A 17,804-nucleotide genomic window follows, 5' to 3' on the forward strand; every position below is an offset into this window, starting at 1 on the left:
CTGGATTTTTTCATCTAAATTTAGTCTCTTCTAAACCACAATCCAATTTAGGGGGAAAGTGCCAGCCCTGATTTGCCAGTGATGACTACAAAGACTAATCTGGACTGACACTAAACACACTTGTATTAAGCCCAGTTTTCTCAGGACAAGGCTCGTACCTCTGTGCCGAGGACAGTGGCATACTCCAGGCCAGGCTGCCCCAAGGTGAGACGCACGTGACGCCTGTGATCCTGAAATTCTCTCTCGATATCCAATATCCGAGCCTGGCACTCCCTAACATCGGGGTATGCATCTAGGTTAGCAAACACTTCGCTCTTGTTGTTCTCTCTAAAAGTCAGTCCAAAAAGTTGAATTTTCTTCCATGGTTCATGGTGATTTTCATACACACACACACACACACACACACGAACACATACACACACACAAATACATGTAAAAGTACTGTATTGTAAAACAACTGTTTAAAAAAGCAGATAGAACTGTGCACATAATTGTTAAATATAGTTCAAGTAGAAATTGAGCAATGTCATGCAAAAATGGGTTTTATGCTTATGTGGCCAGGATAGCTCAATACCAAACTGCGCATTTGCGCTGTCAACTATTAAGTCATGCAAGGTTTCATGGTCTCTGTAGCCAACAGGGAAGCTGCAGACCCAACTGTGGAGGGCGGCATATGGCAGTGATCCATTTTTGCCACCGCTATAACAAACAGGTCATCAAATAACGTTAAAATCCAAATATTTTTTAAATGCCATCGTTAATTGGTTGATGAGGACCTTTATCATACTGATGAGTAGCTACTAAACTCATTAGGCTAATATCTGAATGTCAATAGCATATCTTAAGTGCAAAATCGTGTCAATGGAAAAATATCTGTCAGACCATTTAAGAATCAGAATTTTTTTATATATCAGTTAATCAAACATGCATAAAGCTGTACAGAAAAACTCTGAACTTCCACCCCATCATTAATACCAACTCCCTTAGACAACCACCGTTTTTCAGTCAAGAATTTCAATGGTTGTTACACTCACTGATTCAACCACTAACTACTATTACGACCTCTTTTATCCATACCAATCAAAGAAATTGCTCTCAATTGACACCCGCCAAATGACCAGTAACTTTCACACCTTACTTGATTGCAATTCATGGTTTGATCACGTCTGTGTACAAAGCCATTGTGACCCAATTAATGACAACAGAATTAGCATCAACTGCGAGGTGTTAGATTTCTACCCTTTTACTTTTTTTAAACCTTTATCCTTGATTCTTGATTGATTAATATCTAATATTATAATTATTGAGTCTTTGATGGGTTAATTTGTTATTGTTTGGATCACACTTTAAAGATTAAATACCAAAAATAATTCAACATTTAGGATAAGTAAGTAAGATGGTTTTGTTCGTGTTGAATATAAAAAACAACCTGTATGCCATATCATTATTCAAAATTTATAAGCGAAAACAGAAAGAGTCGTGATTATAAGAAAAGATTTATTTCATCAATGCAAGTAATGGTAAATCTCAACAGCAGATGGCAGATTTATTAAGCCTTGAAAAGACTCAGGTATGTTAATTTTCAAATGTTTCCTTCCCTCCAAAAATGTATTTGCTCGGATCAGTTTTGTAATTTGATAGTTGGACATTTACCGGTATGCAACAAAAGCAACCACAATTTTTATCTTAGAAAAAAAGGAATAAACACTCACTTTTTAATATGAATCCACATACAGAGTTTCATTAATCTAGCTGAAGCATTTTTTGAGTTTTTGCAGGATCCAGATTTTAGTTGTAAAATCATTTCTGTAATGATAACATATGTAACTATGGCAACAACAAAAATTCTAACAAAAAACAAAACTAACATAATGAGCATATCCCTTATAGGGTTCTTGAGTAATTTTAAGTTACCTGGTGATGCATGTTCAGTAACCATAGAAAAATCAATATTTTAACAAAAAATAAATAGCAGGCATATTTCCAACATGGATTTCTCTCCATATACCAAGTTTGTTTAATCTAGCTTTAATACTTTGTCAGTAATTGCACGCTTCAGCCTTGAACAGACACACTGATACATGAACACACAGAAATACTGATGGACCATGGTAAACCTGAAGTCCCCACCGATAACACCAATAAGGGAAAAATAAAACTGCAATACCTGAAATATTATGAATACAAGACTATTGCCAAGCAATATAAGTCCCCTACCGGTGAAAATGGAATTTTTTGATTTTTAAATTACTATTTTTTAAATATATTTGTTGCCATAGCAACCAGAATTCTTGATGTAGGAACAAAATGAAATGACGTGCATAGTGTCCATATTGCGATCTATCGATGTGTCATGAAAACAAGAGCTTTCAGAGGACAGCGCGCTCTACTATTTGAGTGCTTGAAAGTATAACCGAAGCCATCATGGGGAAATTGTTCATATTTAATAAGGTCAAGGTAATATAGTCATATTTTAAAAGGAAGAGGACCATAATTGAAACATATTGATCGCTTATGTTTAAAAGAAGTTGTACTTTAAAGACGATTCTGAGTTCAGGAATATTTTCCACAATCTCTTGAACATTTGTAAAGACATAAAACAAACTAATAAGATTTTATTTCAAGTTTGATAGCAATAGCTTGGGTGGGATGGTTGGACGATCCTTCAAAAATAAAGTAAACAAGACTATTGCCAAGCAATATATGTCCCCCGAGTACCGGCTCCACCATTGTCAGAAATTCCACCATTGTCGGATTTTTTTTATTTGTTGCCATAGCAACCAGAATTTTTGACGTAGGAACAAAATGAAATGACATGCATAATGTCCATATTGCCATCTATCCATGTTTCAAGTTTCATGACAAAATATGAAGAACTTTTTAAGTTATCGCAGGATCCAGAAAAACACCATTTTCAGCAGTATTACTAGTCTATTTGTTGCCATAGCAACCAGAATTTTTGGTGTAGGAACAAAATGAAATGACGTGCATAATGTCCATATTGCCATCTATCCATGTTTAAGTTTCATGAAAAAATAGGAAGAACTTTTAAAATTATCGCAGGATCCAGAAAAACACCATTTTCAGCAGTATTTCTAGTCTATTTGTTGCCATAGCAACCATAATTTTTGACGTACGAACAAAATGAAATGACGTGCATAATGTTCATATTGCCATCTATCCATGTTTCAAGTTTCATGAAAAAATATGAAGAATTTTTAAAATTATCGCAGGATCCAGAAAAGTGTGACAGACTGACAGACTCACAGACAGACAGACAGACAGACAGACACACAGAGCGCAAACCATAAGTCCCCTCCGGTAAAACCGGTAGGGGACAATAAATATTTGTGGAATTTTTTTACCATGTTTCAAAGAAAAAAAAATTGGGAGGGGGGTTGGAGAGGGGGGTTTAATGTGGTGGTGTGGTCATTTATTAGATGATCTTTCAAAAATACAAAAAAAGGAAAAACAATTTTTTTCATTATTTTTTTTTTGGGGGGGGGGGTGATTCTGGGGTGGGGGGTGGGGGATGGTTTGGGTAAAGTCTATTGTGGAATGTCAGGTAAGTTTGTTATGTCAAAGTATGAATCAAATCTGATCATAAATAAAGAAATTATGGCAATTTAGTTAAAATTTATTTATTTGACCTTGAGAGTCAAGGTCATTCAAAGGTCAAGATCAAATTCAACTTGCCAGGTACAGTACCCTCATGATAGTAAGAAAGTATTTGAAGTTTGAAGAAGCAATAGCCTTGATACTTAAGAAGTTAAGTGGATCTAAACACAAAATTAAACAAAATATTCAAAGTTACTAAGACAAAAAAGGGCCATAATTCCGTTAAAATGCCAACCAGAGTTATGCAACTTGCCCTATACAGTCCCCTTACAGTAGTTAGTAAGTGTTGCAAGTATGAAAGCAATAGCTTTGATACTTTAGGAATAAAGTGAATTTAAACACAAAACTTAACCAAATTTTCAATTTTTTAAGTATAACAAGATATGTGTTTGTCAGAAACTCTATCACCTCTACTGCGCGGCTTTGAAGCTATATATTTGACCTTTGACCTTGAAGGATGACCTTGACTTTGACCTTTCACCACTCAAAATGTGAAGTTGCTATCTTCAATATTGCAAAAGTTATGGCAAAATGTTAAAGTTGGAGCAAACAAACACACAAACCAACCAACCAACAGACAGGGCAAAAACAATATGTCCCCCACTATAGTGGTGGGGGACATAACAAGAGCTGTCAGAGGACAGCGCGCTCGACTATTCGAGTGCTTGACAGTATAACGTAAGCCATCATGGGGAAATTGTTCATATTCAATAATTTATAGACGATCTTTCAAAAATAAAAAAGGAAAACAAAATAATAAAAATTGGGGGGGGGGGTTTGAGAGGGGGTATAATGTGGGGTGGGGAAATTTATTAGACGATCTTTCAAAAATAAAAAAAAGGAAAAATAAAAATTGTAGGGGGGTGTAGGGGGGGGTAGGGGGGGGGGTGAGAGGGGGGTATAGGGGGGTATAATGTGGGGTGGGGTAATATATTAGATGATGTTAAAAAAAAAATTGGGGGGGGGGGAGGTTTTGGGAGGGGGGGGTTGGGAGGCAGAGAGGGCGGTATAATGAGGGGTGGGGTAATTTATTAGATGATGTAAAAAACAAAAATTGGAGGGGGGAGGTTGGGGGGGGGTAGGGGGGGTGAGAGGGGGGTATAATGTGAGGTGTGGTAATTTATTAGATGATGTTTAAATAAAAATTAAAAAAAATTGGGGGAGGGAGAGGGGGGGGGGGGGGGGGGAAGGGATTCTGGGTAGGGGCGTGGGGTATTGTTTGGCTGGAATCCATTGTGGTATTCAGGTAAGTGTTGTTTTGTCAAAGTAATAATAAAATGTGATCATAAATAAAGAAGTTATGGCAATTTAAGCAAAATGTTCAATTATCTAAGTGTAAAAGGGGCCATAATTATGTAAAAATGCTTGATACAGTGGTCTGCTCTTGTTTATAGGTTGAGGTCATGTTGGTAAACAAGTATGCAAAATATAAAAGCAATATGTCAAAGGATATAGGAAATATTTGGGGTAGTACGCAAAGTTTAACATAGATTTATCAATAATATGCAACTTCTAAGTATAAAAGGGGCAATAATTCTGTCAAAATGCTTAGTACAGTTGTATGCTCTTGTTTATAGGTTGGGGTCATGATGGTAAACACGAATGCAAAATATGAAAGCAATAGGTAAAGGGACATTGAAAATATTTGGGGTAGTACGCAAACTTTAACATTTGCTGCATATTCTAAGTGGAAAAGGGGCCATAATTATTATAAAATGCTTGATAGAGTTGTCTGCTCTTGTTTATAGGTTGGGGTCATGTTGGTAAACAAGTATGCAAAATATAAAAGCAATATGTCAAAGGATATAGGAAATATTTGGGGTAGTACGCAAACTATAACATAATCAATAATATGCATATTCTAAGTATAAAAGGGGCATTAATTCTGTCAAAATACTTGATACAGTTGTCTGCTCTTGTTTATAGGTTGGGGTCATGATGGTTAACAAGTATGCAAAATATGAAAGCAATACATAAAGGGACATTGAAAATATTTGGGGTAGTATGCAAACTTTAACATTTGCTGCATATTCTAAGTGGTTTATAGTTATAGTTTATAGGTTGTGGTCATGTTGGTAAACAAGTATGCAAAATATGAAAGCAATATGTCAAGGGACAATGAAAATAATTGGGGTAGTACGAAAACTTTAACATTTGCACGCTAACGCAGACGCTGACGCCAGGGTGAGTAGGATAGCTCCACTATATATATTTCATATATAATAGTCGAGCTAAAAAGGGAACATAATTCTTACAAAATGCTTGATCCATTTGTCACCTCTTGTTGATAGATTGTGGTCATGTTGGTAAAGAAGTATGCAAAATATAAAAGCAATATGACAAGGTACATAGAAAATATTTGAGGTGGTATGCAAACTTAAACATAGATTTATAAATAATATGCATATTCTAAGTGGAAAAAGGGCCATAACTCTTACAAAATGCTTGTTACAGTTGTCTGCTCTTGTTTATAGATTGGGGTCATGTTGGTACAGAAGTTTGCAAAATATGAAAGCAATATGTCAAGGGACATCAATATGTCAAGGGACATAGAAAATATTTGAGGTGGTATGAAAACTTTAACATAGATTTATCAATAATATGCATATTCTAAGTGGAAAAAGGGCCATAATTCTTACAAAATGCTTGTTACAGTTGTCTGCTCCTGTTTACAGATTGGGGTCATGTTGGTTAAGAAGTATGCAAAATATGAAAGCAATATGTCAAGGGACAAAGAAAATATTTGTGGTGGTACGCAAACTTTAACACAGATTTATCAATAATATGCATATTCTACATGTAAGTGAAAAAAGGGCCATAATTCTTACAAAATGCTTGATACAGTTGTCTGCTCTTGTTTATAGGTTGGGGTCATGAAGAACTTTTAAAGTTATCGCAGATCCAAAAAAGTGTGACGGACAGACTGACAGACAGACTGACACACAGAGCGCAAACCATAAGTCTGTTATGTATAATGATCACATCAGTCATGATAAGCCCCACCTACCATGTTGTATTGCTGAATGCCTATGGCTGTATCAGTGTAGTATTAAAATAGCCACCAAACTGACCGGTGTTCTAGCATTGTCTTAAACCCACATAGTGACATACAAAACAATTGGCGACGAGGATGGTGCAGATTTTTATTTCGGGAAATTATCCTTTCTTTCAAAATGAAGTATTGTGCATTAAATTCTGGATATTACATCTGTGATAATCACGGCAACAGCGTTAATAGGACGTATTAATCCGTTTGAGGGTAACTCGGAACATGGACTTTTTATCAAGAACGCCTGGAGCAATATTTCATTGTGAATGATATTGCAGATGAAAAGAGAGTGGCTGGATTACTAACCCTCCTAGCGGAAAGGACTTCTCAGGAGTTTAACGTCACCGGCAAAGCCGTCGGAGAAGACGTACAAGAAACTGTGTGATTTGCTTAGCACTCACCCCAGTCCAAAACCACTGATCATTGCCAAACGTTTTCAATTTCATAAACAAAATCAGGCAACAGGGAAATGTATCAAGGACTACATAGCAACATTAAGGAAGTTGGCGGAATTTTGTAACTTTGGCGACAACTTTAACGACACATTAAGGGACAGATTTGTTTGCGGTCTTCATGAGGAAACAACACAGAGGAAGTTGCTTTCAACAGTTGACCTAACATTCGCTAAAGCAATAGAAATTGCGACTGCTATGGAAACAGCAACCAAGGACGCTGCAGAACTTCAGTCGTCGGCAACTACCGGAAGTGTACACCGGATTGCAAACCGTAAACACACTAAGATAAGACAACCACCTAAAAGAGAAACGGTGCAAGGTATTTCCAAACCAAACTGTATTCATTGTGGGAAGAACAACCATGTGTCGCAAAAATGTTGGTTGAAAAGTGCCGTTTGTTACTTCTGCAAGACTAGAGGACACATTCAGACAATATGTCTTAAAATGAAACACGTCAATGCAATGAACACCACAGATAATGACAATGTTTTGATTGTTAATTCTGTCAACCGTAGAGACAACAATTGACGAACATATATTCAGAATGGAAGTTGCCACAGGATCGGCAGTAGCATTAATGTCGGAAATTGATTTCCGAAAACTGTTCTGAAATGTACCACTAGATCCCACAAAGTCAGTACTTAAGACGTACTCCGGAGAAATCATTAAACAAGTAGGTACCAAGGTTGTAACAGTAAAGTACAATTGACAATCAACACAATTATGGCTTTGTGAAGTTCAAGGCACTGGCCCTACGTTGTATGGGACAGACAGGCTAAGGGCTATCAAGTTAGACTGGCAACGCATTGTTCCCGTAAACATGATCGAGAAACATATTGTTAAAGACAGACTTAACACAATTATGAAAAACGATGCAAATGTTTTCGATGAAGGTATCGGAAAAGTGAAAGACATAAAAGCCAGGTTAACATTGAAAGAAGACGCGTCGACCAGATTCTTGAAAGCAAGGACAGTTCCGTACTCTATGAAACCGAAAATAGAGCATGAACTCGACAGCCTTGAAAGGCAAGGTATTATTTCAAAGGTAAATACCAGCAGATGGGCAACACAAATCGTTCCAGTATTGAACAAGAGATGTGTTCGTCAGAAACACAATGCCCCCTATTGCGCCGCCTTGAAAAAAAAAAAACTATTTTTTTTTTAACTTTGACCTTGAAGGATTACCTTGAACTTCCACCACTCAAAATGTGCAGCTTCATGAGAACGCCGCTTTGAAAAAAAAAGAATTTTTTTTTGGACCTTCGACCTTGAAGGATGACCTTGACCTTGAACTTCCACCACTCAAAATGTGCAGCTTCATGAGAACGCCACTTTGAATTTTATTTTTTTTATTTTTATTTTTATATTTGACCTTGAAGGATGACCTTGACCTTGAACTTCCACCACTAAAAATTTGCAGCTTCATGAGATACACATGCATGCCAAATATCAAGTTGCTATCTTCAATATTGAAAAAGTTATGGCCAATGTTAAAGTTTTCGGACGGACAGACGCCATAAATTTGACATTTGACCTTGAAGGATGACCTTCACCTTTCACCACTCAAAATGTGCAGCTCCGTGAGATGCACATGCATGCCAAATATCAAGTTGCTATCTTCAATAAAGAAAAAGTTATGGCCAATGTTAAAGTTTTCGGACGGACGGACACCATATATTTGACATTTGACCTTGAAGGATGACCTTGACCTTCACCTTTCACCACTCAAAATGTTCAGCTCCATGAGATACACATGCATGCCAAATATAAAGTTGCTATCTTCAGTAGTGAAAAAGTTATGGCCAATGTAAAAGTTTTTGGACGGACGGACAAACGCCATATATTAGACATTTGACCTTGAAGGATGACCTTCACCTTTCACCACTCAAAATGTGCAGCTCCGTGAGATGCACATGCATGCCAAATATCAAGTTGCTATCTTCAATATTGAAAAAGTTATGTCCATTAAAGTTTTCGGACGGACGGGCAGACTGACATACACACATACTGACTGACGGACAGTTCAACTGCTATATGCCCCCCTACCGGGGGCATAAAAAGTTATGGCCAATGTAATAGTTTTTGGACGGACGGACAGACGCAATATATTAGACATTAGACCTTGAAGGATGACCTTCACCTTAACCTTTCACCACTCAAAATGTGCAGCTCCGTGAGATGCACATGCATGCCAAATATCAAGGTGCTATCTTCAATATTGAAAAGTTATGGCCATTAAAGTTTTCGGACGGACGGACAGACTGATATACACACATACACACATACTGACTGACGGACAGTTCAACTGCTATAAGCCACCCTACCGGGGGCATAAAAAACAACGGAGAGGATGTCCGAATTTGTGGGGACTTTAAAGTGACAGTCAACCAAGCACTTAAAGTTGTAAACTACCCCTTACCAAGGATCAAGGACATCTTCGCGAATCTGTCACACGGAAAGAAATACTCGAAACTGGATCTTTTCCAGGCGTATCTCCAACTTGAGGACAGCAAGGAATTGTTGACCATTAGCACTCATTAAGGGCTGTATCGGTACAACAGATGTGTGTACGAAATATTGTCACTTCCCACAATCTGGCAACGCACAATTGACCAGATACTACAAGGAATACCTGAAGTGCAATGCATATTCAATGACATGATCGTGACAGGTGACAGTGATCAGTCTCATTTGGATAACCTCGAGAAAGTGCTTTGTCGTTTGAATGAGTTTGGTTTAAAACTAAACAAAGACAAGTGTGTGTTTTTGAGGATAGAGTTACGTATTGTGGACACGAGATCGACAAAGATGGATTATGGAAGTGTAATGACAAGGTGCAGGCTGTGATTGACACACCCACACCTAAAGATGGTACTTCTTTAAGGGCTTATCTAGGTGTTCGCAATTACTACCACAGGTTTCTACCAAATCTCTCCACTGTCATTAAACCACTAAACGCGATGCTTGAAAAATATCGAAAGTTTATTTGGTCAAAAGAATGTGAGATCTCCTTCCAAAATTAAAAAAAGCTGATCACTTCTGAGCATGTGCTTACGCACTATAACCCAAATCTTCCAGTAAGACTGGCAACGGATGCCTCTCTGGTAGGAATATCGGGAATTCTGTCTAATGTAATGACAGACAGTTCTGAAAAACCTATTGCTTTTGCGTCAAGGTCATTAAGCAATACTGAGCAAAGATACGGGAAGATTGATAGAGAAGCGTTGGCTATATTTTGGGCAGTAAAGAAATTCTACCCATACCTGTATGGTCGGAAATTTTGTCTAGTAACGGACTGTCAGCCGCTGTTATCAATCTTCAGTCCAAGCAAAAGCATACCCGCAACAACTGCTGCGCGCTTACAAAGATATGCTTTGTACCTATCCGGTTTGGATTACGACATAGAGTACAAATGCACAAAACGGCATACAAATGTTGATGGGTTATCCAGACTACCCGCGCCGAATCATGATCATAACTCTGATGATGAAGAAGAAGTATTCTACACATCACAATTCGAGCAACTCCCTGTAACATGTTCAAAAATAAGCCGCAAAGCGCAGCGCGAGTCAGTTATTTTACGCGTCTTAGAATACGTCAAAAGGGCTGGGCTGCAATCGCTAATGAGCCAGTACTCAAAGGCTACTACTTCCGCCGAAACAAGATAACACTTTAACATGGGTGTCTGATGTGGGGAAATAGGGTTATTATTACCATAAAACTAAGAATGGTGTTCTTGATCTGTTACATGCTAGCCATTCGGGAATCGTAAAGATGAAAGGACTAGCTCGGAGCTATGTCTGGTGGCCGGGGATTGATGCCGACATTGAAAGTCTGGCCAAACATTGTAATGGTTGCGCAATACAGCAGAAGTTACCAGCGCATGTGTAATTACATCCGTGGGAATGGCCAAGCTCTAGCTGGGAGCGGATACACGTAGATTTCGCTGGCCCGTTTCTAGGACCAATGTTCTAAGTCATGGTTGATGCTCACTCTATGTGGCCTGAGGTCATTGAAATGAATACAACGAACACAGAAAGAACAATTCAAGTCGTGCGAACCGTATTTGCAAGATATGGGTAACCAAAGCAAATTGTTTCGGACAATGAAAGTACATTCACATCTGAAAGCTTCCAACTGTTCATGAAATGAAACAGAATTCTTCATATAAGGACTGCGGTTGCTAAGCCATCCACAAATGGTCTTGTGGAGCGCTTCAATGCTTCTTTCAAATCTAGCATTCGCGCAATCAACAGCGAAACGGATGACCTTAACCAGAAACTGAATTGCTTTTTGCATACATATCGTAACACGCCGCATTCTACAACCGGCAAAACACCAGCGAGAATGTTCTTAGGTCGTGATTTGCGAAGTAGGTAAGATATGCTTAAACCTGATACTAAGCAGCACGTGAATGACCGGCAAATGATATGTCAGTTCCGGGCATAAATAAATTTTGCGAACTAGATTTAGATCAGAGTGAACTTGTACGAGATTTTAGGCCTAATTCTAAGGAAAAATGGATAAAGGGCACTATTGTAGTCCACTTGAGGGACCACTTATGTATAAAGTGGACATTGGTTATACAGTGTGGAGAAGGCACATTGATCAGCTTTGCGCTACGGACGTGGAAAACGTTTCAAATGAAAATGAAACAAACCTATTACCATGCGAACCGCTGTCTGTTAACGAGACTCCGTGTAATAGACCATTGATGTCAGACCACCCGGTACTATTTGAGAACTAAGATACAAATGAAAATGATTCTCAAAATGATTCTGTTGGATCAAATGAGCAATTAATTAAGGAGTGTCGGTATCCATTGAGAAACAGGCGACAGCCTGAACGACAGTCTTATCAGTAGTAATTTGTAACTGATCAGATTTATTGCTTCAGTACATTTCCTTGGACATTTTGATACTTGTGAATGCTAATGAGCTAATGAGCAATTTATAACATTGTGTAGTAGCTATATGTAATTATGAACAATTAATGCTTAATTTCGCAGTAAATTAGATAAGAACACTGACTGAGTTGATATTTGAACAAGAAATGTAATGTTTGAAAATTATTATTTTTGAAATTATGAAATGATTTTTGAAGAATTATATGATCAACACATTTAAATGGGAAGCATTGTTATGCATGATGATCACGTCAGTCATGATAAGCCCCTTCTACAATGTTGTATTGCTGCATGCCTATCGCTGTATCGGTGTAGTATTTAATTAGCCACCAAACTGACTGGTGTTATAGCGTTGTCTTAAACCCACATACACAACAAAATCCCCTCCAGTTTCACCGGTAGGGGACAATAATTTGCATGTAACATGAGATCTTGAGATCTTAATGATGGAAGTATTGAAAAAATTTATGTAAACAATTCATTGTTCAATAAATCACATTACTTGGCTGCTTTTCCATTCAATGATTCTACAATGTGACCCACATCTGACAGCAGGTCTGGAACATTCGTCAAGTAGTTGCTTAACAAATGAGAGGTCACATGACGCTGTGACTTTGACCTCTTCTTTGCGAACTCTGACCTCACAGTCTCCAGGGCAACACACATGTTGTAAAAGTCAGCTGGTTTAATCTACAAATTAAGTTCATGTTAACATTATTTAACAACACTTTCAAAAGAAAGTGGCATAGGGGATATGGTGTCTGCCTAGCAAACAGAAGGGGATATGGTGTCTGCCTGGCAACAGAAGGGGATATGGTGTCTGCCTAGCAAACAGAAGGGGATATGGTGTCTGCCTGGCAACAGAAGGGGATATGGTGTCTGCCTAGCAAACGGGAGGTCACAGGTTCAATCCCCACTATGGAAGCATTCAGTGTTTTTAAATATGCCCAAATCACCCGAATACATCCCATGATTTTCCCTTAAATCTAAGCCATTTTCCCTCTTGTATTTGCCAATTTTCTGATAATTATATACATACTCAGCCTGTTTAAAAAAAAGGAATATAAGACCTTTTAGGGAAAGAGCAAAATTCAGTCACTTACAACAATTTTTAACAACAAACAGAGGTCTCGCTGCTTCTTTTAAGCCCCCCCCCCCCCCCACACCCACCCAAATTTACCTGCCATCCCCCCAGCATTTGCCAGACTAAATGCCTAGAATGGACCATCACCAACAACAAGTAACCACTATTTAATGGCTGCTTCTGCACACACAAAATCAAACCAGCCTTCATACAGCACTAAATGTGACCCGGATTGACATGATGTTGTGCAATGTGATGAACTTGCAGTATGAGATACAATTTTAATACCTTTTTCAGAAAAGCAGACATCAATTTTTGTTCCAGATCAGGAAGATTCCTCAATGCAGAGGACCAGCCCTCAGTTTCTTCAAGGTCGCACTCCACTAAATGTTTGACAGCTTCTTGTCGCTTCATGATTTCACTAAAAAAGTGAAACACATGTAACATAACTTTAAAACAAGAAATGTGTTTGTCGGAAACACTATGTCCCCTTCTGTGCCGCTATATTTTATTTTATTTTACCTTTGACCTTGAAGGATGACCTTGACCTTTCACCACTCAAAATGTGCAGCTCCATGAGATACACATGCATGCCAAGTATGAAGTTGCTATCTTCAATATTGCAAAAGTAATGGCAAAATGTTAAAGTTGGAGCAAACAAACACACAAACAAACACACAAACCAACCAACAGACAGGGCAAAAACAATATGTCCCCCACTATAGTGGTGGGGGACGTAAAAAAGAATGTTCATGATTCATACTGTGAGTATTCATTAAAAATCATATTTTCTGTGTATTTATTGGGATGCATGTATGCACATAAGTGACAATACAATTAACGTTATATTTTCTACTGTAACAGATTTAACAAACAACTTGCATTTCTATATAAGCTGAACATTTGAGGATCTTCAACTAGTTACAACTCTCTAGTACTTAAGGGTTGAATATTTTAATATGTCATACTTAACCACTGAATCTGAAAGTCATTTTAAAACATTTACACAAAAACATGCTTTTTGTAATTTTGAAGTCCCAATCTGTGCCTATGAGGGTGTTTCGTAATTTGTCAACAAAACTTGTGTATGAAATTGTTGATTGAAATTGTTACAAACTCAAAGTGAAAATAAACAGTACAGTACAATGTCCAGATATAAAATGCTTCTTTCCCATTCACAAGCAAAAAGAAAATTGCTTTATGCAACCAGCATAAAACCAGAACAGTCATCAAGCAACTCATAGTCTGTTCAGGTTTTATGCAGTTTGCTGCTCATTCATATCTACGGGTTGGAAATGAGGCTTTTAAAATTGTAATCAAGAAAGAAACGTTTTTAATTTACTTTATGTTTATTTTTTAAGAGATAACAAAAACATCAAAATGCGTATCTAAGCAGTAAAGGGTTTATCCCTTTTGACCTGTAATTTATTAATGGCTTAGCAAGCCAAGTTTTCAGCAGTCGCGCTCCAGCCTTTGTTTGGGTGTGGTTCACCATGGAGAACAGCGAGCCTCGTTCTGAACCGTCCGTCTGGTTCACAAACACCTCCAGGTTGTGTAGTACACGACTGTCCAGCTGCATGGTCTCAGTCAATGTTGAAAACTTTGTGAACAGGCTGCAGAATTTTAATAGTATGCTCACTGGTTTTTAAGTACATGCGTATTTAAGTACATGCACATGCACAAACAAAGCAACTTGAATGTTGTATGTTCAATTGAAAGTCAGGCCTTTAAGGTTTTCAATGCAATTATTTCTACATTAATGTTAAAATCATTATTGAAACTATGATACCTTACAAAAATGACTGGATTTTTTTTAAATAAATAACATTAATACACCAATCCTTTTAAAAATTACAATTATTATTGTTGGTTAACTACATGTACTCTGTCCGAATTTTGTATGGATATATTTGACCTTTGACCTTTAAAGTAGGAAAAAGGATTTTATTCGCTACATATCATTTCTTCATGGTGAACATTTGAGGAAAATTATGTAAATTTATTATCTTTAATGATAATATAACAGTCTAGACAGTCGAGACAAGCTGTGTGTTTTATGGTCCCATAGTCTTCAAGTGATCTTGATACCGGTATTTGGAGTGAAGAGATTAGTTAACAGGCAAAAGGTCATTTTCTCAATATATATTGGTCATTTAAGGTATTTTATTACAAAATTGCATGATGAAGGCCAAAAGTACAATGCGTTAAAGGTGTTTTATGACCAAATACAACCTTTAACCTCCAATTGTGACCTTGACTTTTGAAATAAGGTGTTGGTTGTAACATGGGAAACATCATTTTATGATGGTACACATTTTTTATTATGTATTTTAAAATTGCAAGATGACGGACAAAGTGACAGTCCGGACAATTCCAAACACATAATGATACACACCCAACCATTGTAACTGCATTATTGAGCTTTCCAAAAGACAGATAAGCATTATTAGTATGATTCATCTGCCAATTAATTTTACCTGACATCCGACAATGTTGATTGCAAGTTAAAATCTTCAAGGTACTCTATCAAGGCCCCGAGGCAACACTGCACAGGCTTTGGTAGCTCCAGGATGAAATCTAAAGCTGTGAAATAACCCATATTAATTACAAATAAAACTTGTAGTAACTTTGTCGAAGTTTTAAGCCAGGCATGCTAACATAATTGATAGTGCATTAAACAAAACATGTTTTGGTTATCCTTTTGAACTATGCAGGAAAGTATTCATTGAATGTATGGATGGATGTTGGACTCAGTAGCAGTAACAACAGGAGATATATAGAAGTCAGCAAGCTCGGATCCGTCCTTGGGCAAAGTATTTGTGATGCCTTACATGCAGTGCATGTTTTAACAGGCTGCGATTACACTGCAGCATTTGTCCGCAAGGGAAAGGTTAGGCCATTCTCTCTTGTCGAGAAGTCTACATTATTCCAGAAAGCATTTGCTGCCCTTGGAGAAGGTCAGGAAGTTACACCAGAAACAGAGAGTACTATTGAGTCATTTGTTTGTGCGATGTATGGGAAGCCAGGATTATGTGATGTTGAAAGTGTCAGATACTCCATCTTCCGAACAAAGTTTGCACCAACTGATGAAGCACAACCACTCGGTAAAATTAAAGGTGCAGATGCCACTCTTCTACCTCCTTCAAAACCTGTTTTACACCAAAAGCTACTACGGACAAATTTGGTGTCGTATATTTGGCGGCATGCTCACAAGGCAGTCCCTCTGGAATTGGATCCAACAGAAAATGGATGGTTGGAAGATGATGGATACTTTAAGTTGAAGTGGTTTTCTGGACCACAATTACCTACAGACATTGAACGTGTGCTTTCGGAGAGCGTTGATGAGCCAGATGACACTGATGAAGTTGAGTTGGAGATTGATGATATCGATGGTGATGACGAAGATTGTTCAAATACTGATTTATACAACAATGAAATATTAGCATGAATAATCATGTTTTGGCATTTGCTTAAATGTACTAGCACAACTGGATGACTTTACTTACACATAGATGAATATGGAAATGGTTGCTTTTAGTCATGTGAAAGATTTATGATGTACACATACTTAGTACATAACAAGGCCGGATGACAATTATAATGTTCGTCATTATTTACTTTGTAAATACATTTTAGTTAAAAAAATATATTTATTGAAAGTATACGTAGTTAAACTATTGTTTTATGTTGATAAGAATTGTGCGTGATAAATGCTAGTAGATGTGTGTACATAAAAACAGTACATGTATAAAATATGATAATTTATCATGTATACAAAGTATGTTTAATGTCTAGATGAAATTAAATAATTTTTTGATTTTCGTGACAAATGTTGTTAAAAAAAATAAAAATAAATAAAGTATACGTAGTTAAACTATTGTTTCATGTTGATAAGAATTGTTCGTGATAAATTCTAGTAGATGTGTGAACATGAAAAACAGTACATGTATGAAATATAATAATTTATTATGTACATAAAGTATGGTTAATGTCTAGATGAAATTAAATAATTGTTTGATTTTCATGCCAAATGTTGTTACATGTAACAGTTGTGTGACATAAAATGTTAGTAAATGTTTTGTTTATAATAATACTGTAAATGTATAACATGTAGTACAGATTTTTGCGTTCCGTAACAAAGTATTGTAATAAATCAAGAAAGTCGTTAAAAGGACCAAGTGGTCCTTTTTCAACCTATAAACACTAATATCAATACATTAGATTATGTCTAACTGAAAATACTGAATATGTTAAAGGGCATATTTAAGCAATGTTAGATCATTTAAAATGTCAGCAGATAAATTTCGAACTTTGCAGTGGGTATGAAAACCGCTGAAATAAATCAGGTGAAATGACTCAAAAAGAAAGAATATATTAAAAATTTAGTGGTTTTTAACCTACAAGTACACTGTACTCATTGGAATGTTTTGTTTTGAGCTATGTTATACGCATATGTACAAAGACGAAGAGTGCTTATTATCATCGTGATCACATGTCTTTTAAATCTAACTATATCAAATTATTCCAAAAATTAGCAGTTTTGTGTTTGATTTCGTTTATTGTTCCTGAAATCTCACTAAAAGTGTTCATTAACAAATGTGCATGTTTTAATTAAATCAGGAGAACCTTTTGTGTGTTTTTAATACAGTATTTAGACTAATATGTTGAAAATTATTTCAGTAGAGTAAAAAT

General features: G+C 36.9%; 1 protein-coding gene across 4 annotated transcripts in view; it reads right to left on the reverse strand.

The window, feature by feature from the left end:
- LOC127879013 (DNA mismatch repair protein Msh3-like) overlaps window positions 1-17,804 on the reverse strand; it is a 54,243-nt gene that overhangs the window by 17,379 nt on the left and 19,060 nt on the right. For 3 of the 4 annotated variants that reach the window (XR_008048886.1, XR_008048885.1, XM_052425599.1), the window contains exons 8-12: window positions 15,590-15,695; window positions 14,531-14,725; window positions 13,401-13,533; window positions 12,531-12,718; window positions 159-327 (exon numbers count right to left, since the gene is read on the reverse strand). Coding sequence is in view for 2 of the 4 variants with exons in the window: in XM_052425599.1 (XP_052281559.1) it covers window positions 159-327; window positions 12,531-12,718; window positions 13,401-13,533; window positions 14,531-14,725; window positions 15,590-15,695 (791 nt within the window). In the remaining 2 variants the exon portion in view is untranslated. The remainder of the gene's footprint in view (window positions 1-158; window positions 328-12,530; window positions 12,719-13,400; window positions 13,534-14,530; window positions 14,726-15,589; window positions 15,696-17,804) is intronic. The other variant, XM_052425600.1, reaches the window with a different exon arrangement.

Source organism: Dreissena polymorpha, chromosome 4, assembly GCF_020536995.1.
Source record: "Dreissena polymorpha isolate Duluth1 chromosome 4, UMN_Dpol_1.0, whole genome shotgun sequence".
Classification (NCBI taxonomy): domain Eukaryota; kingdom Metazoa; phylum Mollusca; class Bivalvia; order Myida; family Dreissenidae; genus Dreissena; species Dreissena polymorpha.